At 38.3% G+C, this 24191-nt stretch overlaps 2 protein-coding genes across 7 annotated transcripts in view; one reads left to right on the top strand and one right to left on the bottom strand.

The window, feature by feature from the left end:
* LOC144617225 (uncharacterized) overlaps positions 1-18064 on the top strand; it is a 25154-nt gene extending 7090 nt beyond the window's left edge. For 4 of the 6 annotated variants that reach the window (XR_013557492.1, XR_013557493.1, XR_013557495.2 and 1 more), the window contains exons 4-5: positions 421-511; positions 14245-14356. Coding sequence is in view for 2 of the 6 variants with exons in the window: in XM_078451647.1 (XP_078307773.1) it covers positions 421-462 (42 nt within the window). In the remaining 4 variants the exon portion in view is untranslated. Of the gene's footprint in view, positions 1-420; positions 512-3875; positions 4022-14244; positions 14357-17873 lie in introns of those variants that run through there. The other 2 variants (XR_013557494.1, XM_078451648.1) reach the window with 2 other exon arrangements.
* Positions 4709-24191, bottom strand: DNTTIP2 (deoxynucleotidyltransferase terminal interacting protein 2). Its single transcript, XM_060626651.3, has 7 exons — positions 23638-24191; positions 20960-22602; positions 19002-19140; positions 16192-16287; positions 14613-14777; positions 12965-13074; positions 4709-5165 (listed from the first exon to the last, which is right to left on the bottom strand). The coding sequence occupies exons 1-7, from the start codon at positions 23707-23709 to the stop codon at positions 5072-5074; spliced, it is 2319 nt and encodes a 772-aa protein (XP_060482634.1). The 5' UTR covers positions 23710-24191; the 3' UTR covers positions 4709-5071.

The following is a 24191-nucleotide window of genomic DNA, read 5'->3' as shown; positions in this document are numbered from 1 at the left end:
GTGAGATAGAGTGCATTTTCTTAAGAGTTCACCCTAGTGTGGGGCAGGGAGCCATGGATCGATACTCCCATTAATTAGGATTGGCTTTGGCTGTGAGTGGCAGGAAACTCAAACAGTGCATTTAGCAAGATAGAGGTGTCTTCCTCAGGTGAAAGATCAGGCAGTGGCAACTACTGGATCAAGAGACACCCAGGCTCCTTTTTATTCTTTCACCTTAAAATGCAGCCTCCTCCTGATGTTCCGAGACGATTGCTCCTCTCCTGCCATCAGGTCAACATACTAGTTAGTGGGGAGAAAATAAAGGGACAGAGTCCCACTCCAAGCTCACTCATCTCAGGGACACTTCCCAGAAGTTGCACATACTGTTTTCACTCACATCCCATAGAAAGGTGAGAATCATAGCTTTTTTTCTTTTTCCAGGTAGCCACATTCTCAGCTACAAATTATGTGTTCCGTAACTAGTAAAGAAAGGAACAAAGCTCAGCAGATTTTGTTGGTGATGTGGAAACAGGTATGCAGATAGTTATAGTGCAAGGCTAAAATACAAGTGTGACAAGAGTTACACTTACTAGTTCTGTGACCTTAGGCAAGTTACTTCTTAAGCTGTCTGTGCCTGTTTCTTAACTTACATAATGACGGTAATAGTAACATCTACTTCGTAGGTTTACCTGAGGTTACCTAAATTATTATATATGTTTTGTATGTACACACATACACAGTTACCTAAAAATTTAACTCCCCTCTATATCAAGGCAGCTGAGATGAACTTTTGCGAAGCTCAAGTCGGAAGTAGTGGCAGATTTGGCTGGAAGGGCAGACGTTAGACAAATTAGCCAAGGTTTTGATGAGCTTCACATTCCGGAATTAAGCTAGGACTTGTTCTTCTCAATGTTCATTGCTATTTTGGCAACGTCTATGTGTATAAATCTGAGTACACACACACATACATACATACATTTAAGGGAAAAAATAAGTCTTGCTGATAATACGCTAACATTAATATCTACAAAGTCTAACCACAATGTGTGTCTTTTTTGTGTTTACTTTAGCATGTTACTCTATGGAGGGTGGAGGAGTAGGTGTAGGAGAGAATGAGACTGAACTTCATACATTTCTTTTCACATGGGTGACTACAAGCACATATTTCTTTCCTATCATTTAAAAAGGTCGAGGAAAACACCTTCTCATCATTTGTAATATTCTTCACTGCATATGGTAACTAAAATTCTCATGGTAACTGGAACCAAATCTAACCATAGTTTTCATATCCATATTTCACTTTTTCTCCCCTTAATGAACAAGATGTCAGAATTTCAGTATGTTGCATGGGGTCTGAGGTCAGATTTGGTGCCTGAGCCCTACCAGTCCCTCCTTTGTAATCCTGGTTGTAACCATAAGAAAAGCCCATGGGAGGGAAAGTACCACTCATCGCACAGCTGGGGACACTGAAGGACTTCTCAGCTAAGTTGTGAGGGAATAATTTATATTCCCATCATCCCCTACTTTTAGTAGAGAAAGTGAGGCTCAGAATAGCCCCAACTCCAGTTTCCCATCTTCCCTGGAAGAGAGGAGGTAGACCTGTACCCTAACAGGGCAAGAGTGACTGCACATTTTCAGACTTGTTAATACAGCAATTCTCTTCACTTACAAAGATAGAGCCCAGTATCTTGGGTTCACTTCAATCCTTTTTCCTCCGGAGGGGTGAGTAGGAAGGAGGCAGGTAGGGAGAATTTCCTAAATACTATGCGTTGAGCCCAAAATAGAACATTATAAGGTGCTAACATGTTAGGGAAGTATCTTGAACCATCCAGATCTACTCAGCTACTAGCTGAATACCAGAGTGACCTCATCTTAATACCATGTGGAGCCCAAATCACCCAGCCACGCCTTGACCCACCAAATCATGATTTATAAAAACACAGTGGTTGTTTGTTTGGAGTCACTGAGCTTTGGGGGGTAATTTGTTACACAGCGATAACTGGAACATACACTATGCACCACCCATCACCTGTACCTAAAATAATTTTGCCTTCCTCACTGTTGATGTATTTACTAATCACGTTTTTTTCCACGTCAGGAACTCTCCACTGTTATCTAACTTCACATCTCCTAGCTCGTTTTGAGGTTTCATTTCTTTGATACAACACTGATCTGCTAGGATAGTTAATAACAGGTCATGCTATAAACTCTGCTTCTTGGAAGCTATTAATCGGAAGCATTCCTTCTTCACTTTTAAAACTAGAAACCTTTCTTCCTCATTTTAGCTTATGTAATAATGAGAAGACCTGCATCTTACATTTTAATTGGTCAGATGCTTGGGGAACAGCTATTTAGAATGCATTTTTTGTTTCAGTCCTTACTGAAAACTTCCAATAAAATGTCCTAGGTTGTTACTCTGAACGGTAGTTGTCTGTAATGGAGAAACTGAATGGAAAAAGTACCTATACATACCTCAGAAATGGTATTAACATTTTTTTTTTTCATTTGTTTTCTTGCAACTTACTGTTTCTAAAAGTGGGAATCCCATAAATTTATCTCAGTTACTCAAGTTTTTATTAAACTTTTCTATATAGCTCTCAACCACCCCCCCCCCCCCTTTTCTTTTTAAAACTGCCATGGATCCTTGACAGCCAAGTATGGCCTCTCATCAGACATCCTTGTTATGGGGACCCATGAGACAGTTTCTCAGGTCTTAATAATAAGGAATAAATGTTTCTCTAAAGCAGTTTTTATATCAATACTGCACGTAGGACTGATTTTTGTGTTAGACATTAGGAAGCTCAGGCCCCACCTTTACCGTTACACTTGGTTTTACAGAACTGTTTACTGACTTCACCCTGGCTTCATCTGATTTCTACCATCCTCCTTTTCTGTTCCCTCATTTCCTCACTTAAGCCTGTGCAACAAGGTAGGGCGTTTTAGAAATCTTTCAAGGTCTTACAATGTGTTGATGTCCCTTTTATCAGCACACTCTACCATACTGGCACTTTGTATGTTTTATAATGCTTTTCAGCTGAGGAGTCAAGCTACTTTCTCAGTCATTAAGCCTTAGTTCAGGTGAACCAAATTCAGGGACACAAGCCAAAATCACCAAAAAACCTACTTCTCCATAGAACTGCTTTGCTTAAAAACAAAGGACAAATACATCCATTATTCAAATATACAGATATTTGTAGAAGGTTATTTGTAGATTTCCCTCTGACCTTTACTATAATTATACTTAGATATCTTTCTTTAGTTTTGAAGGTTTAAAATAAATTTAAGATCATATTTGAGATGAAACTATAACATATAAATGTTAATAGAGATACCTTTAAATGATTTTTAGTTGAATTGTTTATTCCACTGAATAAGTTTTGTTAATTGTTAAAAACTCTTCTTTTTGTTCCAAGTTATTTAAGTGGCTCCACAAAAATACATATAATGAAGTAATGTTAAAAATGAATCCATGGGGACAGAACAAAAGAGAGCATGTTAAAATGTAACTAAAAGTAAACCCTCAGAACACCTCTGTGGTGGCTTATGGACTGACTGAGCTGGACTCGGCACGTAGGCTCAATTCTCTTTCCTCACCACTGCCTCCTAACCTAGAGAGCTCGAATGCTTTTTTTGTGTGGCAAAGATCAGAGGTCACTAATCTTGTTTTCCTTGTAATATGCACTGGACATCACAAATATTTGTCATAGCTGCAGTTTTCAAATACCAAATATTCAACCCATCATGGCATTCATGAGTCAGAAACCATAACGAAAATCATACAGTAGATAAGAAGTTGATATACACCATGACGCTGAGAAAAGCTGGGTAAGTCCTCAACCTTCTGTGCACAGAGACATCATACTGAATGATTATAACAATTTTGAATCTTCTTACAGCATAGTAGCATGAGTTGAAGTAATGTTCTGAGAACAGCGACTCCTGGAAGAATCTGCGAAGGTTAAACTAACTTATTTCTTGTTTTGATTATTCAATGCTCTCATAGTGGGGTCCTTATTTTACCCAGTGGGAAGCAAAACTTAATATTCTTGGAATAAAAATTTTTCTGTAAAAGAGAACAGATGCAGATACTTGCCTAACTCCACCTATGAATGCCACTGTCAGTTCTAATACTAGGTTGGTTATGATCCCAAGCAATAAACACAAAATACGAGATTTTATTTTTACTGAAATCCCAAGGAAGCAGTTTGCTGGAAAAATAAGAGGTTCCATAAATGATGACATTAAAGGGAAGAACCCACGAAGAAGCATTATAAGAAATGGCCAACACGCCTTGGGTACCACAAGTAGGTTAGCCAGGATGCATACTTCTGCCATTGGAGAAGGAGATAAACGCAACCACTTTAAAATTATTCCTGGCCAAATTAAAATTATACTGATTTAATCCTAGTTCACCTGAAACACAACACTCAATCTAGATAAAATTAATCTTTCTTCCCGTTTTAGTTGCTAGGGAAAGAAAACAGTTCTCCTGTGTCTTCTACCTTTAACCCAAACTTCCTGGGAAGTCTTTGTTACCTTTTTAAGACTTTTTTATAATTTCATTTAGCTTTTCAGTCATACTGCTCCAAAAATACTTTGGTTCCAACTATGCCTTTTATACTTGAAACAACTGTAGCTTCACCAATTTTCTGGACCTAAACTTGGAAATGGGCATTTCCTGTCTACCATCTCCACCCCCCCCCCCGCCCCCCACACCCCTACGTGTGAATCACGGTATTGTTTAGCTTTATTATAGAATTTTAAAGTTTTTGTATATGTTAACAAACTTTATACTTTCTAAATGTTTTTTAATTCAATTTTCTTTAAATAACTAAGTGTCGAAAACTTTACAAAAATGTTAATCATCTTAAAATGGTTGATGTTTTCCTTTTTCTCCCTCAAAGGGTCTAAGGATGGGTGGGTCTTTTGTAGACACGCTTGTTTTTATCCCAAGGGGTATGTGATTGATTCTCCCTCAAGTCAACTTCTTTCAGACAGGGCCATTCTATATTAATTTGTGTGATGATGTTAGTTCTCAAAAACATCTTGAGTAAACAAAGAGATGTAAAATACGTGGCTTGCTCGGTGAATCTCAATTGCGAAATTTCTTCTTCTTTCGAAACTTCTTTCCTGCTGCATTTGCTGCTTTTTCAGCCATGATCTCTGAGTACTTCCTTCGGTTATATCTAAAAAGAAAACCAAACCTTTAAGTTCTAAAGTATGACATTAGAAGTTAATGTAATGGTGGCTGTATAACTTCTAACCCTCAAAACATTTTTTGCATTATCACTGTTTAATCACATTTGTACTAAGTTGCACCATGTGAAGCTGTACCTGGAGCTGGGAGACTGAGCAGTGAACAAGACAGCCACATTCCCTACCCTCATAGAGCCTGCAGTCCATTGAGGAAAAAATGGCAACTGTAAGGGAGGGCTTTTGAAAACTTTCAACCACTGGACACCCATGCACTATATCCAGTTATCAGATGGTATCAAATGCTTTAAACATTTTTTGTAGGGTGAAAATGTAAAAATAGACTAATGCAGAAGCAGATATGAGGCCCTATCTATCTTTAAGCCAGACATTAAAGAGATCTGCACTAAATTATTTTTGTTTTGTTCATGAAAATATTTGTTTTTGTTAATGTGTAATGGGATATTATTTTAAAAGGAATTAATAAACATTTTTAAAGTTTCTTAATTTTAATTGCCATTATGTCAAATATTAATAAAATGTAGTACACAAAAGTTCAAAAGAAGGGCTTATCAGTACAGTTAATTAGGAAAAAGTAAAAATTCTCTAACCTGTAAAATTAGCCAGAAAGTTCTAGACCACTTTCACTGTTACATAAATCTGTTATTACTAAAGCTGAGGATTAGCTAATACTCTCTTTAAAACAGAAGCTATTTAACAGTTTTAAGAAAAGCAGAGGGGAGGGGACCTGGGTGACTCAGTTGGATGTGTGACTCTTGGTTTTGGATCAGGTCATGATCTCATGGTTCATGAGTTGGGAGTTGGAGCCCCGTGTCTGGCTCTGTGCTGACAGAGTGGAGCCTGCTTGGGATTCTCGGTCTCCCTCTCTCTCTGCCCCTCCCCTGTGCACAGGCTCTCTCAAAAATAAACATTTAAAAAATAAAACAGAAGCTATTGAAGCCCATTACAATATTACAACTCACTCAATCCCACAAGAAGTCAGCACCACAATTTACACACATTCTAACAAATGTAAGATTACATTAAAAATGAAACAAAATCAAATGTGTTCAAACTTCAGTGACATTAAAGTAATATAGACTGCTGTACACATGGGATGTTACATATGAATCCAATGATGACCACAAATCTAAAACCGTAACAGATACACAAAAAATGAAGAGAAAGGAATCCAAGCATAATACTAAAGAAAGCCATCAAACCATAAGGGAAGAGAGCAAGAGAAGAAAGATCAGAGAAAAACTATAAAAACAACCAGCAAACAATTAAAATGGAAATAATTACAACCTATCAGCAATTACTTTAAATGTAAACGGCCTCAATGTTCCAATCAAAAGACACAGGGTGAATGACTGAATAAAAAAAGAAGACTCCTCTATATACTGCCTACAAGAGACTCACTGCAGCCTGAAAGTGAAGGAATGGAAAGAGATATTCCATGCAAATGAAGTGGGGTGGGGGGTGGGAGGGCAGGGTAGCAATACTTGTATCAGATGAAATAGACTAAAAAGGCTGTTGCAAGAGACACAGAATGGCATTATATAATAAAGGGATCAAACAACAGGATATAACTATTGTAATTTCTATGCATTCAATATAGAAGCCCCTAAATAGATAAAGCAAAAACTAACAGACATAAAGGGAGAAACTGACAGTAATACAATAATTGTAGGGAACTTTAACACCCCATTTACACCAACAGATAGATCACCCAGATAGAAAATCAAGGAGAAAACAATGGCTTTAAACAACACGCTGGATCAGATGGACCTAACAGAACGGTCCATCCCAGGAACAACAGAATACACATTCCTTTCTTTTTTTTAATACATAATTTATTGAAATGCTTTTCTTTATTTACTTTTTAATGTTCACTTATTTTTGAGGAAGAGAGAGAGAGAGAGAGAGAGAGACAGAGCATGAGTGGGGGAGGGTCAGAAAGTGAGGGAGACACAGAATCAGAAGCAGGCTCCGGGCTCTGAGCTGTTAGCTCAGAGACCGATGCGGGGCTTGAACTCACAGACCATGAGATCATGACCTAGGCTGAAATCAGACACTCAACTGACTAAGCCACCTAGGCGCCCCATGAATACACATTCTTTTCAAGTCCACATGGAACATTCTCCAGGATAGGTCATGTGCTAGCTCATAAAACAAGTCTCAATAAATTTACGACTGAAATCTTACCAAGCATCTTTTCTAAAGATAATGATGTGAAACAAAATGAATTATAAGAAAACAAACACATGGAAGCTAAACAACATGCTACTAAACAACCAATGGGTCAATGAAGAAATCAAAGAGGAAAAAAATACATGAAGACAAATAAAAAATGAAAATGGTCAAAAATCTTTGGGACACAGCAAAAGCAGTTATGAGGGAACTTTATTGTGATAAAGGCCTACCTCAAGAAAAATACTTCAAACAATGTAACCTTACACCTATGGGAACTAGGAAAGAACAAACGAAGACCAAAGTTAGTAGGATGGAAATAAAGATCAGAATGGAAATAAATGAAACAGAGACTAAAAAAACAAAAAAGCCAGTCTCGTCAAGAAAAGAGAACTCAAAATCAGAAATGAAGGAGAATTAATAGATACCACAGAAATACAAAGAATTATAAGAGAATACTAAAATAAAAAAAGTATATGCCAACAAATTGTGGACAACCAAAAAAAAAAAAAAAAAAAAGATAAACTGCTAGAAACATAAAATCTTCCATAACTGAATCAGAAATAGGAAATTTGAACAGACCTATTACTAGTAACAAAACTGAAACAGTACTCCAGACTCTCAACAAAGTTCAAGATCAGATGGATTCACAGCTGAATACTATCAAACATTTAAAGAACAGTTAACATCTATTCTTCTCAAACTATTCCAAAAAATAGAAAAGGAAGGAAAAACTTCCAAATTCAATCTGTAAGGCATTTTCCTGATACTGAAGCCAGACAAAGACACCACAAAAACAAAAAAAAACCCAAAACACTATATGCCTCATGAACAGAAATGTAAAAATCCTCAACAAAATATTAGCAAACCAAATCCAACAATGTTAAAAGAAATCATTTACCACCATCAAATGGGATTTAATCCTCAGATTCAAGGGCAGTACAATATTTGCAAATCAATGTGGTGCATTAGTAGGAAAAAGGATAAAAACCACATGATCATCTCAGTAGGTGACCAAATACAACATCCATTTATGATTTAAAAACTCTCAACAAAGTGGGTTTAGAGGAAACCTACCTCAACAAAATAAAGGCCATATATGAAAAACTCTCAACTAACATCATACTCAATGGAGAAAAACTTTAAGAGCTTTCCTTCTAAGATTAGGAAAAAAACAAGGATGTCCACTCTCACTAGTTTTATTCAATATAGTACCAGAAGTCCTAGCTGCAGCAATTACAGAAAAGAAATACAAGGTATCCAAATTGGTAAGGAAAAAGTAAAACTGTCACTACTTAGATGACCTGACATACATATAGAAAACCCTAGACACTAACAAAACACTAACAAAGTGTTTAACCCTAGATACTAACAAAACACTAACAAAGACACTAACAAAAAATAATCAGAATAAATAAATTCAGTAAAGCTGTAGAATACAAAATTAATATGGAAGTTGCATTTCTGAACACAAATAATGAAGTAGCAAAAAGAGAAGAAAACAATACCATTTACAATTGTACCAGAAAGAAAATACCTAGGAATAAATGTAACCAAGGAGATTGAAACGACCTATATGCTGAAAGCTTTAAGACACTGATGAAAAAAACTGAAGACAACACAAATGGAAAGATGTATCACACTCATGTACTGGAAGAATTAATATTTGTAAAATGTCCATAGCACCCAACATAATATACAGAATCAGTACAATCCCTGTTAAAATACCAACAGCATTTCTTGAAGAGCTAGAACAAATAAACCTAGAATTTGTATGGAACCACAAAAGACATCAAATAGCCAAGGCTATCTTTAGAAAGAAGAACAAAGCTGGAGGTATCATAATCCCAGATTTCAAGATATACTACAAAGCTATAGTAATCAAAACAGTAAGGTACTGGCACAAAAACAGACACAGAGATCAATGGAAGAGAATAGGGAACCCAGAAAATAAACACACACTTACACGGTCAGTTAATCTAGGACAAAGGAGGCAAGAATATACAATGGAGAAAAAGTCTTTTTAATAATTGGGAAACCTGGATAGCTACATGCAAAAGAATGAAACTAGTCCACTTTGTTATTCCATACACAAAAATAAACTCAAAATGGATTAAAGAACTAAATATGAGACCTATAACCATAAAACTCCTAGAAGAAAACATAGACAGTAATACTTTAGGACATAAGTCTTAGCAACATATTTATGGATAGGTCTTCTCAGGCAAGGGAAAACAAAAGCAAAAATAAACAAGTGGGACTACACCCAAATAAAAAACTTTTGCAAAGCAAAGGAAACCAACAAAACAAAAAGAGACAACCTACTGAATGGAAGATTTATGTGGAAATGGTATCTGATAAGGAGTTAGTATTCAAAATACGTAACTTCCACAATTCAGACCAAAAAAACCAATCTGATTAAAAAATGGGCAAAGGGACCATAACATTCTCCCAAAGAAGACATACAGAAGGGCAATGCACATGAAAAGATGCTCAACATCACTAATTACCAGGCAAAATCAAATCAAAACCACAGTGAGACATCATATCATACCAGTCAGATTGGCTAGTATCAAAAATACAAGAAGCAACAAATGTTGGCAAGGATTTGGAGAAAAGGGAACCTTCGTGCACTGTTGGTAGGAATAGAAATTGGTGCAACCCTGTTGAGAACACCATGGAGGTACCTCAAAACATTTAAAATAGAAATACCATATGACTCAGTAATTCCACTAGCGGGTATTTACCGAAATAAAACAAAACCTCAAACTTGGAAAGATATATGTACCCCCCCCCCCATGTTTATTGCAACATTATTTACAATAGCCAAGATATGGAAGCAACCCAAGTGTTCCAAGAACAGATGATGAATAAAGATGGTGTTAGACACAGACACACAGACACATAATGGAATATTACTGAGCTACATAAACGAATGATATCTTGCCATTCATGACAACATGGATAGACCTAGAGGATATTATGCTGAATGAAATAAGTCAAAGAGAAAGACGAACACTGTAGGATTTCACTTATATGTGCAATCTAACAAACAAAAAACAGACTCTCAAATACTAGTCAGAATGGCTATTATCAAAAAGAAGTAACAAGTGTTGGTGAGGATATAGAGAAAAGGGAACCCTTGGGCTTGGTTGGTGGGATGTAATTTGGTGCAACCACTATGGAAAACAGTATGGGGGTTCCTCAGAGAGAGAGACAGATAATAAACTGATGGTTGCCAAAGGGAGGCTGGTGGGGGAATGGGTGAAGTAGGTAAAGAGGATAAAGAGGCACAGACTTCCAGTTGTAAAATAAGTCATGGAGATGGAAAGCACAGCAGAGAATATAGTCAAAATTACAAAAATATATGGTGAGATGATAACTACCCTTATAGTGATGAGCATTTTGTAATGTACAGAATTGTCAAATCACTACATTGTACACCTGAAACTAATAAAACACTGTATATCAACTATACCTCAACAAAACCAAAAACCACATACAACGCTGAAAATCACATTTCCTTCTGTATATCACACTTACTTCTTCTGTTCCAAGACATTCCTACTAATGGAACATATGACACATTAAAAATGTTAAGTTCCCTATCCTAAAGTATTCAGAGGCCAGAAACCTCTTAAGGAGAATGTTGTAGAAAGAATTAAAACATTCCATGGGCTAGTAGAGTGTTTCACATAGTGTGATACATAAATTTAGGTGATAGACAATATTCACCTAAAGCAATGTATTTATCTTCAGGTACATTACAAAAATTATAAGCCAACTAACCCATTTATAGTAGGCAATATAAAGTTCCCTTTTATTTTTTTCTTAAAAATTTTTAAGTTTATTTATTCTGAGAGAGAGAGAGAGAGCGCGCGAGTGAGCGCATGCCAGCAGGGGAGGGGCAGAAAGAAAATCCTAAGCAGGTGCCAGTGTCAGCGCAGAGCCTGATGTGGGGCTTTCATGAACCGTGAGATCATGACCTGAGCCAAAGTCAAGAGCTGGATGCTTAACCGACTGTGCACCCAGGGGCCCCTCAAGTTTCCCTTTAAAATAAAAGCAGGCAACATACAGATGATGCAAACATGAAAATGGTACTCAGTGACTGAAGTATAGGAACAATGAACTGTAAGACTACCTGTAACCTGCAATTTTATGAGTTTCATTCTACGAAATTTCTAGTTTACTGCCATCTTCCTCATGCTATTACTTTTTAGTGAAAGCACTATCAACACTGCTGTGATTTCTGAGATTGCTAGCATCGAGATTACAAAATACAGGCCAATTTTTAACCAGAACATATGGATCACACTTAGTAAGCAAAGAATCAGCTTGCACCACACCTCTGTGGGGATGGAGAGAAAATGACAGGCTTGAGATAGAACAGGAGAGACAGTCTGAATGTGGGATTAAAGGAAGTGCTAACGGATGGATGGTGATGCTGTTCAGTCATGAGGTACAGAGCACTGGGAAAGGATCAGACTGTATTGCAAGGGTGGGGTCAGGAAAGACCAAGTTAGCCCTTAGAGGTGCTTGTGAGATATCCACTGGATGCTCCTGAGGCAGCAGATGGCTATGTGGGTATGGACTCAGGAGAGATCCGGACTACACATAATACATTTGGAAGCCAGCAGTATATAAATTATAACTGACGCCCTATGGGGGATGAAACTCCCAAGGAGAGAGTAGTGAGAAAAGAGCATTGCTTATTTCTAAAATTTTTACCATTACCCAGACTAATTAGGTTATGTTACACTTGGGTTAAATTTGTTTTCCATGCTGACAAAGTTTTTAAAACCCTTTGACAGACCTTTTCGCTTTTGCTATTAAACCAATCTGGAAGTTCAACACGGGTTTCTGTATGAGGTATGCTTTTAAATCTCCTAGAATACACACATAGCTGCTTTAAGGACATTTAAACATACTCCCAATTGCTCCCATCTTAAAAAAATCCTCCAACTCCACTTCCACTTCACAAACTTCAAAGAATTGTCTCCATGTCTCCAACTCTCTCCAATCCAGTTTCCTCCCCATCACTCCCCTAAAACTCCTGGCAAGAATGCTGTGACCCCCATGTAAATCCAAAGGAAGTTTTTAGTTCTTATTTGATCTCTCTGCAGCATTTATTCCTGTTAACCATTCCCTCCAGTTTATATCTGCTTGTAACACTCTCTTTCCTGCCTGCTATGACACTATGCCATCCTGGTTGTCTTAATGTCTGTTGGCCATTCTTGCCCAGTCTCCTTCACAGGTTCAGTCTCCTCTAGCCAGTCAAATATTTACGAGCTTCCATGTAAAGCAGTAGTTCTAAACTGGAAACTGCTTATGCCCCACAGGGGACATCTGAAAATGTCAGTAGTCATTTCTGTCACATATTGGGAATGGAGTGCTACTGGCTTATAGTGGGCAGACACCAGGGATGCTGTTAAACATTCTATAATGCACAGGACAGTTCCCCCTAATAAACAGTTATCTCATCCAAAATGTAAATAGTGCTGCCATGCTAAAGCATTTAAAAATTACCTGAAATTTAAAAGTTTATGTATGTTCGAAAGGAAAGCATATGTAATTCAAAATGAAACATAAATTCCTTTACCTTCTGAACTCAGAATCAGCCAGCAGTTCTTCCACAATAGTTCTCTTCCTTTGTTTTTTGGGAATTCGGGAATGGTAGAAGTCAGCTGGATTGTCAACAATGGTTCCAATCTATGAGCAAATGATTGAAACAAGTCATGTAATACTTGAATGCTAAGTTGCCTTCATATTTCAGGGTAGCTCTAACAAACTGTATTTATAGAAAGGAAAGGAAAACCCAACTTAAATTGAACTGATATTAAAGTTAGTTTTGCCATTTTTTTAAGGCAAAAAGAAGTCACTTATTCAATTGGCATTGAGTCCTACTAATGACATTTCAATAGAATTTATAGTAAAGTCAAAAATCCTTTTATGTAATTTAGTGCTAGGCAGTACAGCAAACTCTTGATGAACAGTGTAACTAGAAAAGTGGGACAGAGAATTTAAATTCTTTTACGTTTTAGTTTCTCAATATAACTGACACATAAATTCTACTACACGCTTATTTGATCTCATACGTTATCATAAATGCTACCTTCTTAGTAACCACTCTGTTCATACATTCAACCAAGTAAAACTTACAGTGTCTACTATGTGCCAAATACTGTGCTAAGTGTTTGGGAAACAAAGACAACATCTGGCTCCTGCCAGCAAAGAGCCCACAGTCTTAAGGAAAATCCATAGACAGGTAACTAAAAGATTAAAGCATAACATATTATGCTGAACAAAACACTGCAGATGCCATGAAAAGATAAGTGACCACTTCCACCTAATGGAAGTCAGCGTTTCACAAGGATGACATTTTAGCTTAGATTCGTATGGGCAAAATTTCACCAAGCAAACATAGCAGAGCTAAGTACATCATGCAAAGTCGGAATGCCAAGACCAGTCTGTGTATATTCTGAAAAGACAGTGGCTGAGTGTGTTGAAGCTTAAGAGGGCTATGTGACAAAAGAAGGGCTAGTTAGCCAGTTGGAGTGCAGACTGTATAGACTCTACCCTCTATGTCATAAAGAAACATCGAAGGTATCATTGCATGATACCTGTGATATCACTGAGCAGAGGTGTATCATGAGCAGACTGCCTTTTTTTTTTTTGTAAAGAAAAGATGACTGGCTACGATGTAAAGGATAGACTATAAGGGAGAGCAGACCTGGAGGAGAAGGACTACTATAGTAATTCAGATGACTGACAAGTAAGGTAATCAACAAGAACAGAATAAAGTTGACAGCTACCAGAGGGTGAATCAACTGGATTTTCATCTGCAAACACTTTGAAAACCAACTTTTAACTTATTTTCAGCATTTGCCTGGAGATGACCCTCTACCTGGAGAAGTGGAGTTTGGTGCAAATGATTCTCTATGTCCTCCTCCATCTTGTAAGGATTCTTGCTGTTAAGCTAATATTATTTATACACGATACACCCAACTTAGAAGTTCCGTAACTTTTAGAGGTATGACCTGGCAACTTAGTTACCATTTGCAACACCTTCTCTCTATAGAGAACGCCATTACAAGTTGGTGGCCAACTGGGTTCCGGCCATTATTACACAGCCTAAGCAGATGTGCGTCATAAATATTCATCTGTGTTAAGAGTAAACAGAAAGAACACTATAGTGCTCTCCAAACTAAAATCCACAGAACATCACCACCACCATTGTTGTTTCATACCTGGAAGTACTTGGGGAAGCCATCCCTATCATTTTTCTTGTAAAACCTTTTTGGGTCCATGCTAGCTCTCATCTTCAGTGCTTTGAGATCATTTTTAAGTTCATCTGTCAATTCTGGAGCTTTCATACCAAACCAGCCATCACCCGCTGATTTTTGTCGTTCTTTCTGAAATTCAGATTTCAAGAACAATTAAACTGAAAATTCTGACCTTAATAAGCAGTGTATAAACTATACCTCATTCCCTCCAAAATTATATATAGAGAATTTCATGAATTAAAAACAAAAGAGGTTACTTTACAGAATATATTAGTCCTCAGATTCACCTTTCATAAAAGAAATTGAATCACAAGTGTTTACTTTGGTAAATTAGGCACAGTATTATCAGTTTCATAAATGAGGGTTCCTTAAAATTTATTTTGTGTCTTAGTAAGAATTGCTGATTTGCCGGAGAATAACCCACACCTTTAATCTTTATTCTGTAATCTGGCCTACACAAGAGATAGTGTATAAAAACATTTTCACTTCTGGAGCTTGTATGTTAACATTAACATTTTTATTCAGTCACCCAGGTGACTCAAAGTCACTTAGTCTGACCAGTCCAGAAATTTATGTTATTTCTAAAATTAAAAAAAAAAAAAAAAAAAAAAAAAAAAAAGGATTCTATTCTTTGAGAAACTCCCAGCAAGTTATTTACCTAATTTTATTTTTCATTCATACAACATTATGGAGTGTCTACCACATGCCCGTAATGCTCCATCTTAGTGCTGAGACATTACCAGGGAACAGCCTCAAATTTCCTTCAAGCTCCCTTGATAACTTTACCCTTATTAGTTGAAATGGCAGATGGAAACAATCCCGTATTTTTACAAAAGAAACTAGTTTGTTAGGGGTGCCTGGGTGGCTTAGTCGATTGAGCATCTGATTTCACTTCAGGTCATGATCTCACGGCTTGTGAGTTTAAGCCCTGTGTCGGGCTCTGCGCTGACAGCTCGGATACCTGCTTCAGATTCTGTCTCCATCTCTCTCTGCACCTCCCCTCTGTTTGTGCACTCTCTCTCTCTTTCTCTAATATAAACTTGAAAAAAATTAAAAGTAAATAGTTTCCTACCCTCTCAGTGGGCAGACTACAGAGACCTGGGTTTTTTTTTACATTAAGTTCCCTATGACAGCTTACAACAGAGCTCTTAACTCTTTGTGAACAGTACCTATAAACCGAGAGGTGTGGACAGTAACCTTATATGCTGGCTGTCTAAGGAAGGGGAAAAAAAGATTTTCACCAAGTGAAAATCTATATAAAACGTGTTTATGAAACTGTATTTTATGGGCCCTTAAATTTTTGTGACAACTTTCTTTGCAAATACATTTTTTTTTAAGATTTTATTTTTCTTACATAATCTCTACACCCATTATGGGGCTAGAACTCACAACCCTGAGATCAAGAGTCACGTGCTTTACTGACTGAGCCAGCCAGGTGCCCCAAAAATACATATCTTTAAGTTACACAACCATGGTGTATAAGCTGAATATATATAGTCAAACGCACCTAAACATTCTAAATAATGAGAGCCACTATACTTACTCTGCGTTTTTTCTGAAGTTGATACTTTGATTCACTATATGGTGGGACACAGTAGTTTTTTTCAAAATCAGGAGTAATGATGGTTTTCTGCAAAAGCTGCAAAAATATTAAATTGGTTTTAAAAATATCAGAATTATCATATAATCTTTTCCAACATCTTTTACCTTCTAAGCAAAACATCTCCCACACTGAAGACTACTCCAAATATATTAGCCCTCTTTATATACAACCATACTACTGCAAAGTTGTTTCAGTCCTTAAGTTTGTAAATTCTATTACAATAAAAATGCTTTAGAAAGCAAACTGAAGGATTATTTTAGGAAACTTCATCTTAAATTTCTTTTTCTAAACTAAATCAGCACACATCAGATTTACATTAATTTGTCTAACTTGTTTTCATGGATTTGCAAACAGCCACTTGCACCAAACTGGAAAATAAAGTCAACAAGAAAAATCCCATAACAGCTCTTGAAATCTCTGAAAAAAACAAGCAAAAAACCCCTAGCCTTTAGTAAGTTCTTTTGATGTTGGTAAAACAGCTTCCTCTGATCTGAGGAGTTGATATTAAGTACAGTGATATAAATCTGATTAAACAACACCCACTTTTTTATATCAACGAAATCATCCTCTCGATAAATCTGCTTTGTACAATTCAACAACATATCTCAGACACTCTTTTAACATCAATTCACACATAGATCAACTTCATACTTTTTAATAGCTGTTACGCACTATAATTTTTCTTCCAATATTTAAGTGTCCATCAAACCTTTTCCCACTTAAACACTATAAACATCATCTCTACACACATATGATTATTTCTGTAAGATTCTAAGTTTTGACAGGTACTGCTAAATTGCCTTGTATTCAAGTAAGGTTAAATCCTACCAACGGTTAATCAGTGCCTTTTTCTTTACATTGCTACCAACACTTGGTGTTTTTGTGTGTCGTTAGTGGTGCCTTATGGCTGTTTCCATTTGCTGTTGATCATCTTTTTGTGTATTTATTAGTTATATACAAGTCTTCTGTGGGAGATGCCTGTACTTTTGGGGGTTCTTTTTCAGAGGTTCTTCTGCATTTTTTGTTTGCATACGATAAACAAATATTGTCATAATACTATTTATGTTACTAAAAAGTGCTTCAGGGTAATTAGTCCTCTCCCATAGTGTAAGAACTAAAGAAGACTGCTCCTGAGCCCTCAAAATAGTTCACAGAAATATTAATTTGGTCAATAATATTTGAAATTAATCAATTCAGAAATCCTCAATTCAGGTTCAGGCGTAGGAGTTTCTGGATAGTAGAGTAGCAGTCTAGACTTTCCTTTCACTCAGAAATGAGAGCATGACATTTATTTAGCAGATTGTTAGGAGCTTGTTGTGTATCAAGTACTATAGTGTGAGTGAGTGAGTGAGTGAGTGAGTGTGTGTGTGTGTGTGTGTGTGTGTGTGTAGAGAGAGGTTGGGGGGTGGATGCCACTGACCAGTAGTGGGTAGAGGCCAGGGATGCCGCTACATATACTAAAGTGAACCAGACACCTTCCTACAACAAAGAGTTACTAGCACAAAAGACCAGTATTGCTGAGGTTGAGGAATCCTGTTTTAGAAACATAAACCCAAAAGACAGGAAAGTAACAATTACATTATATGATCAATAATGAGTCAACTCTATATTGGGTGTTGCAGAAGCACAGAGATGGTGGAAAAGACTAGAGTTGGAGAATGTCTCCCAAAGGCAGTGGTCTATGAACTCTGCACTGGCTTTGGAAAGAGCAGAACATGTTCAGGAAACACAGCATGTGAACACAGCTGAAGGAACAGAAGCACCTTGTTTTGAAGAACCACTGAAGGACTTAAACAGGAGAATTTCATGGTTAGATTTGTGTTTGTGTGTTTTTTTAAGTAAACTCTACACCCAATATGGGGCTTGTACTCACAACATGGAGATCAAGAGTGGTATACCACATATACAACTTCCAACCGAGCCAGATTTGTATTTTTAAAAAGAGAAATCTAGCACAAGTATGGAGGGTGGCTCGAAGAAAAGAATAAAGAGACCACTGCAGTAGTCTAGATGAAAAAACAAAGCCCTGCACTAGCCAATGACAGTGGGGTGAAAAGGAGGGAACAGAGGACAAGGATGTAAGAAGCGGCATCCTTTAGGCTCAGTGATTGACTGCAAAAGGAAAAGAGATTTTGGCATCATTAACCAGCACAGAGAATACTGAAGAAGGAGCTGGTTCCAGCCAGAAAGAGAAGGAGGGCTATTAGTGAGGTCGAATGCCTGAGCAAATCTGAATAAAGAGTCCACAGGCACAACAGGATTTAGACACAACAGGCACAACAGACCTGAAGGGACAGCAAGGCTAGAAAATACAGATTTGGGGAAGCCATGCACGGTTGTGATGAAAGATGAGGGTTTGGGTGAGGTTGCCTACCTGGGATTTCCTTCTGCAATTACATGTATAATTTTAGGTCTACATGCAGGTATGTATTGTTCCTGATGGGGGGAGTGGGCACCCAGTTTTCAGATTCTCAACAGCATCCAGGACAGTTAAGAACTAAAAATATAGCAGGAAAAGAGAAGAAAACACAACCCCTGGGATAACTGGTAGGTGCAAGAAGAGGAATGCTGATCCTGTATTATTTTTCAAATGTCATCTTTTATAGCTAGGACTTTGAGGGAGGGAAAAGGAGCACAGTAGGCTAATGTGGTTTTCCTGCAGGAAAATTAGTCTCTTATCAAGGACTAATAATTTCTAGAAGTGACTGCATAGTTCTGTGAAAACCAACAGGACACTCCGTGTAACTTACCGTGTCTTTCTTTTTCTCCTTGATCTGTGTTAGGGTTCTCTTGTTTGACTGTAGTTTGTCTGCATTGAAATTAATATACAAACCACCCAACTGCTTGATACTCATACCAGGGTCTATGCTGCTGCTTGTCAACTTCAGACTGAAAGAGAAACAATCACTTAAAGATCAAGTAATCAAATAAAAATGGAAACAACTGAGACTGTATTTTTTTTTTTTTTAAACTTTTTTTGAGAGAGTGTGTGAGTGAGTGGGGGAGGGGGTCGCAGAGAGAGAGGGAGAGAGAGAATCCCAAGCAGGCTCTGTGCTGTCAGTACAGAACCCAACGCAGGACTCGAACTAACAAACCGTGAGGATCATGACCTGAGCTGAAGTCAGATGCTTAACCGACTGAGCCACTAGGTGCCCCGAAACTATATTTTTAAAATCACCTTTTTCTTTCTCTCCTTTATTGCCAATGACCTCTCCCCCTACAAAAAAAAGAAAAATCTTACTTTTACAATGGATTCTGAAAAACTGAATACATGTTTTAAATCTAATACAACCATTTAGAAGAACATTCTAGGATGAATAATGAATGAAAAAAGTTTTTTTGATTTCCTAGATTTTCTTAAAGATTAAGACCACATAATATGCCAATGTACTTCATAAAGGAATTTTATAAAGAAAAGAATTACAGAAAAGAAGAGATACATCTGGCAGTTTAGCTCAACTTCATACACAGGCAGTGAGTTAACAAATATACACCTGCCATCGCTAATAACAATGAGAAAGGTTTTGAACTTCCAAGTTACCCAAACTTAAAACGTTTTCCTGGGTAACTAAGGGCATTTGGTAATGCTTCTAAATCAGTGAGTTTTAAACAGTAATGAGTATCTGTATTTCCCACTGAAGGTTTTTAAAAATATAGAAGTCATATTCCAGGATCTACCAAATCGGAATCTTCTACAGTTGGGTCTGGGCTCCTGCTATATTTATGTAATAAGAATTTCTACTTTTACATTACTGAAAGGTCCTGTTTATAAGCAAATACATTTGGACTTAAAGTTACTTTCTTACCTAATTATTCATATAAACAGCAGTTGAAAGCTTTGATCAATCTCTACTGGAAAGTGAAATCACTACTGTAGTGGTTTGGCAGTGATTCTCAACCCTAAAGGTACATCAGAATTATCCTGGAGGAGAGTGACTTTAAAAAATAATAAATATGCCTGCGGCTAGCCTCAGAGGTTTATTTCATTGGTTTAGAGTGAAGACTGGGCATCCATTAATGTATAGGCCCTTACCAAGGATGTCTGTATTTCCAGTGGATACACTGCCACCAGGGACCTGTGCCTAGAAAAACAAATTTAAAAGAGAAAACAAAAGAAACTAAAGAAATAGCCCCAAACATTGGTACTTTTCAATGGGTGACAGATTATAGGTGATTATTTTTCCTCCAGCTTTTCTCTATTTTTCAACTTGTCTATGATCCGCATGGAGGAAAAGAAAAAAAAAAGTTCCTTTCCTTTCATGTTGTTCTTAACTATCATGTAGGAAAATCTTTAATAGATTTCTAATAGGTCACTGGTGGGAGAAATACGACTAACAAAGGCACACACAGAGACCAGGGAAATGGGGGATAAAAGAGCTCTTTCATAAAGAACCTGAGGCAGGGGCTCCTGGGTGGCTCAGTCCGGTAAGTGGCTGACTTGTGCTCAGGTCATAATCTCACAGTCTGTGAGTTGGAGCCCCACATCTGGCTCCCTGCTGTTAGGGCAGAGCCTGCTTCAGATCCTCCCCCCCCCACCCCCTTCCCCGCTCATGCTCTCTCTCAAAAATAAACAAACATTAAAAGAAAGAAGAAGAACATGAGACAGTAATTTTCTCAATTCCCTTGATTTCTTTTATATTTTTATGGTAAATTAGCCACTTGAAGTATGTATCAAAAACCTACTTTTAAAAATAAAGGTAAAACTTACAGTTTAGACTTTGTGCTATTTAATAAGTCGTCTTCATCACTAAAGTCATCATCTTTATTTCTGTCAAGGTCTGATGGTTCTTCACTTTTTTCATCTTCTTCCCCCTCTTCTTCCTCAGTGGCAACCTCACTTGCCTTGTCTCCCTCATCCAGGTAAAAATGTTTATCAGTACTCAGTCCGGGAGTTGTGTCGATTACAAACAATGGGTTGTCACAAGACATATTTTCTGAGTCTCCATTTAATGACTCCTTTTGACCATTATTTTCAACAAAACACACAGTGTCCTCTTCGTTCTCACTGTTTTCAGACTGCTGGCTCTCATCACTGCTGAGCACTAATAAAACAGAATCACCTTTATCCAGAGATGTGTTGAGCTCAGACTTGAACAGTTTGGTTTCGCTCTCAAAATCTATATCCCTTTCGTCATTCATGTCTTCATGGATACCTTTGACTGTGCACTCTTCTTCTTCATCACTACCACCACCAAATTCTGTCAGGTCACTTGTTTTTATGGTGTTCTTTCTCTCTTCATTCCATCTGTCCACTTCTACCACTGCAAATGTCTGAGCTAACGATTTCATTATAGCCTCACAGTTCAGATGTGAGGACTCTGATGTAGTTTTGTTATTTTGGGGGGTTGACTGCCTCTGAGAAACTAACTGCTGAATGTCAGTGTCCTGAGGTTCAGAAAGGCTCTCCAACTGAGAATTTTTCTCATTTCTTTCTTTCTCCTCCTCTACCATTCCTTTGGATTCTTCATCTAAATTCTTACAATTCTGTTTTGTTACTTCTTTGAGAGGTACAACACTGGCCTGTTTTTCCTCTCTTAGATTAGAATGTTGACGTTTTTGCACTGCTTTTTTTCCCCCTGAATTTCTGTGGAAGGAATCATCAAAGTCTTTATAAGTTTCATTACTATAGAAATTTGGCTTATTTATCTGAGAAAGAGATCTTGCAAGTAAACAAGCTGTTTGTCTGGTATCTGAATCCTCTGAATTCGTTGGCAAATTTATAATCTGCTTTTCAGTTTCTGGTACAACGTTAGTATATTTCTCCTCAGTTTGTGACTGTAATTTCTTCTGCATACTTCTTGTTGTTCTCATAGTTGTAACTTCAGAAAATGAAGAAATGTCTGAGTATGATGATTCAGCATCAGAAATAATTTCTGCATATAATTCTTGGTTTGGCTCACTTAGGGATTTAGCCTTACTTCTTCTAGTTCTTGTAGTTATTAATGTGGGCGGCACAATTCTAGAAATACCTGAGACATGTGATTCAGCTTCAGAGTCATCGTCTTCTTCAGCATGAGACTGATTTATTGGAGTTATTTTCAGCCTTTTCCTAACACTAGACACCGGGGTGCATGCAACCAAGATCTGCCGTCTCCTAGTTACTCTTAAGATGGGATCCTGGAGCTCAGACACAGAAGAACAATCTGACTCTGCCTCAGAGGTCTCTCCATCAGTATACGGCTTGTTTATCTCTGGTAATGAGACTGTAGTTCCACTCTTCCTCTTTCTGCTTTTAGGAGTTCTAGGGACTGGACTTTGTTTCCTCGTGGTTTGTGATTCAGCAGTAGTTGGGTCAACAGGTGGAGATTCTTTCCTGCTTTTTGGATGTGCCTGAATTCTTTTAGCAGAATTCTGGAAGTCAGAACAAATACACTGTCATTTAGGTAGGGCTGGAATTAGGGCAAAGCGAGTGAAATACTCCTCTCAGGAGCAAATTTTAAGAGGGCACTAAAAAACTCCAGTGAGATTAATACAAGGACAACCACCACCACCACCCACAATTAAAGAAAAAAAAAAATCAACTTAAATACTGGATCTGCCCCTGCATTTGCAGGACCCTTCCTCATAACAACGAGTACCCATGATTTTAGAAGTAAAAATAAAAAACACATTGGATCTGACTCTACATTTGGAGGACCCTGCCTCAGTCTCCTCCCCAAGACCTAGATCTAACTTTAGGGACAAAACAAGTAATTGAAAATTTTCTGCACTGAGTTATCAAATGCCAAATATGCTTGGTGGACCTGCATTCCGACACACACACACACACACAGGAGAAGAGAGAAGAAGGGAAATACTAACTCTGAGCACAGATGTGTTTAGGAACACACACACACACACACCAGTGGAATCAGTCGCGTCCCTTACCTTCACGTACCTAAAGGAATTAACGCTCCATTCCCTTGGCCGCACAATCAGACCAACGGACCACTAGCGCCACTAACAGCCACCAGGCGGCGTCACTGAAGCTCTCCCCCACGCCGAAAGAAAGTGCTGAGGCCATTACCAGCTCCCCCACGTGAAAACGGTCACCTTCTTTTCACCCTCATCAACTCGTATTTGGTTGCCGAAATTAATCCTCCTTCGTACGGTGCTAACAGGTTAAAAGGCCGCAGCCGTGCACCTGCATTACGGAGGTGTTCTGCCCGAAGCAAGTTACCTGACCTCTCTGTTCCCTGCTGAGGACTGCCTTAAAAGATAACAGCGAGGACCGAAGAGGTAGCTATGGGCTTGGCAACGGGCCTGAAACAAGGCAGCGTGCGACCGGCTCGGGCCCTTCCCGCCGCTCGTCCTCACGCTGCTCCGCCGGGCCTGCGCGCCGCCCTACCACCCAAGCGCCGTTCTGCGAAGCGGCGGGCAGAAATGACGGCACGCTGCGACCCCTACCTTCTGCTGGGAGTCTTCAGCCAACGTGGCTTGGATCGTGGCCTGAGGCCGTCCGGACCTGGTTACCACCATCTTCCCGGCTCGCGGCCACCTCGGTTCCGGCGCCCCGGAAGTGCGTCAAAGAAGCGACTTGCTAGCCTTTCCCGCGAGGATTTCGGAACTAGCGAGACTCTCGTGCCAGTCTCCGGCCCACGGACCTAGAAATTCTCAAGGCCACGGCTTCTAGCGTTCGCTGCGGTGTTTGCTGTGGAGGACTGATCCACCGGCCTTCTGCAGGGAGTGACCTTCGTGGCGGCGGCGGAACCCGCAGTGACCGAGGGCCCCGTGCCAGTTTCACACAAAACTGGAAAATTGCATCTTCTTTCCAACTTCATCCATCCTCTTATTTGGCAGTTCTAAAGATCTTAATGTAGTCATGGGTGTGACCGAAGGAATCATTTGCATTGTTTATAATACCTTTTTTTTTCAACATCCTGCCCTTATTCGTACAGTTAAATAGTAATAACATTGAAAGACTCTTTGAGGTAAAGATGTATTTGTTAAATGTCTCAGAA

Source organism: Panthera onca, chromosome C1 (assembly GCF_046562875.1).
Source record: "Panthera onca isolate mPanOnc1 chromosome C1, mPanOnc1 haplotype 2, whole genome shotgun sequence".
NCBI classification, from domain to species: domain Eukaryota; kingdom Metazoa; phylum Chordata; class Mammalia; order Carnivora; family Felidae; genus Panthera; species Panthera onca.
Note: the sequence above shows the minus strand (reverse complement) of the source record. Positions and strands in the feature narration are given on the sequence as shown.

Excerpts from the sequence above, each read along its gene's own strand:
- DNTTIP2 (XM_060626651.3), bottom strand. The coding sequence starts at position 23,709 with ATGGTGGTAACCAGGTCCGGACGGCCTCAGGCCACGATCCAAGCCACG. Across the intron at positions 14,778-16,191 it reads AACTTCAGAAAAAACGCAGA|AAAGAACGACAAAAATCAGC; the intron begins GTAAGTATAGTG and ends TCTGAATTTCAG. Across the intron at positions 5,166-12,964 it reads GCTGATTCTGAGTTCAGAAG|ATATAACCGAAGGAAGTACT; the intron begins GTAAAGGAATTT and ends TTTTCTTTTTAG.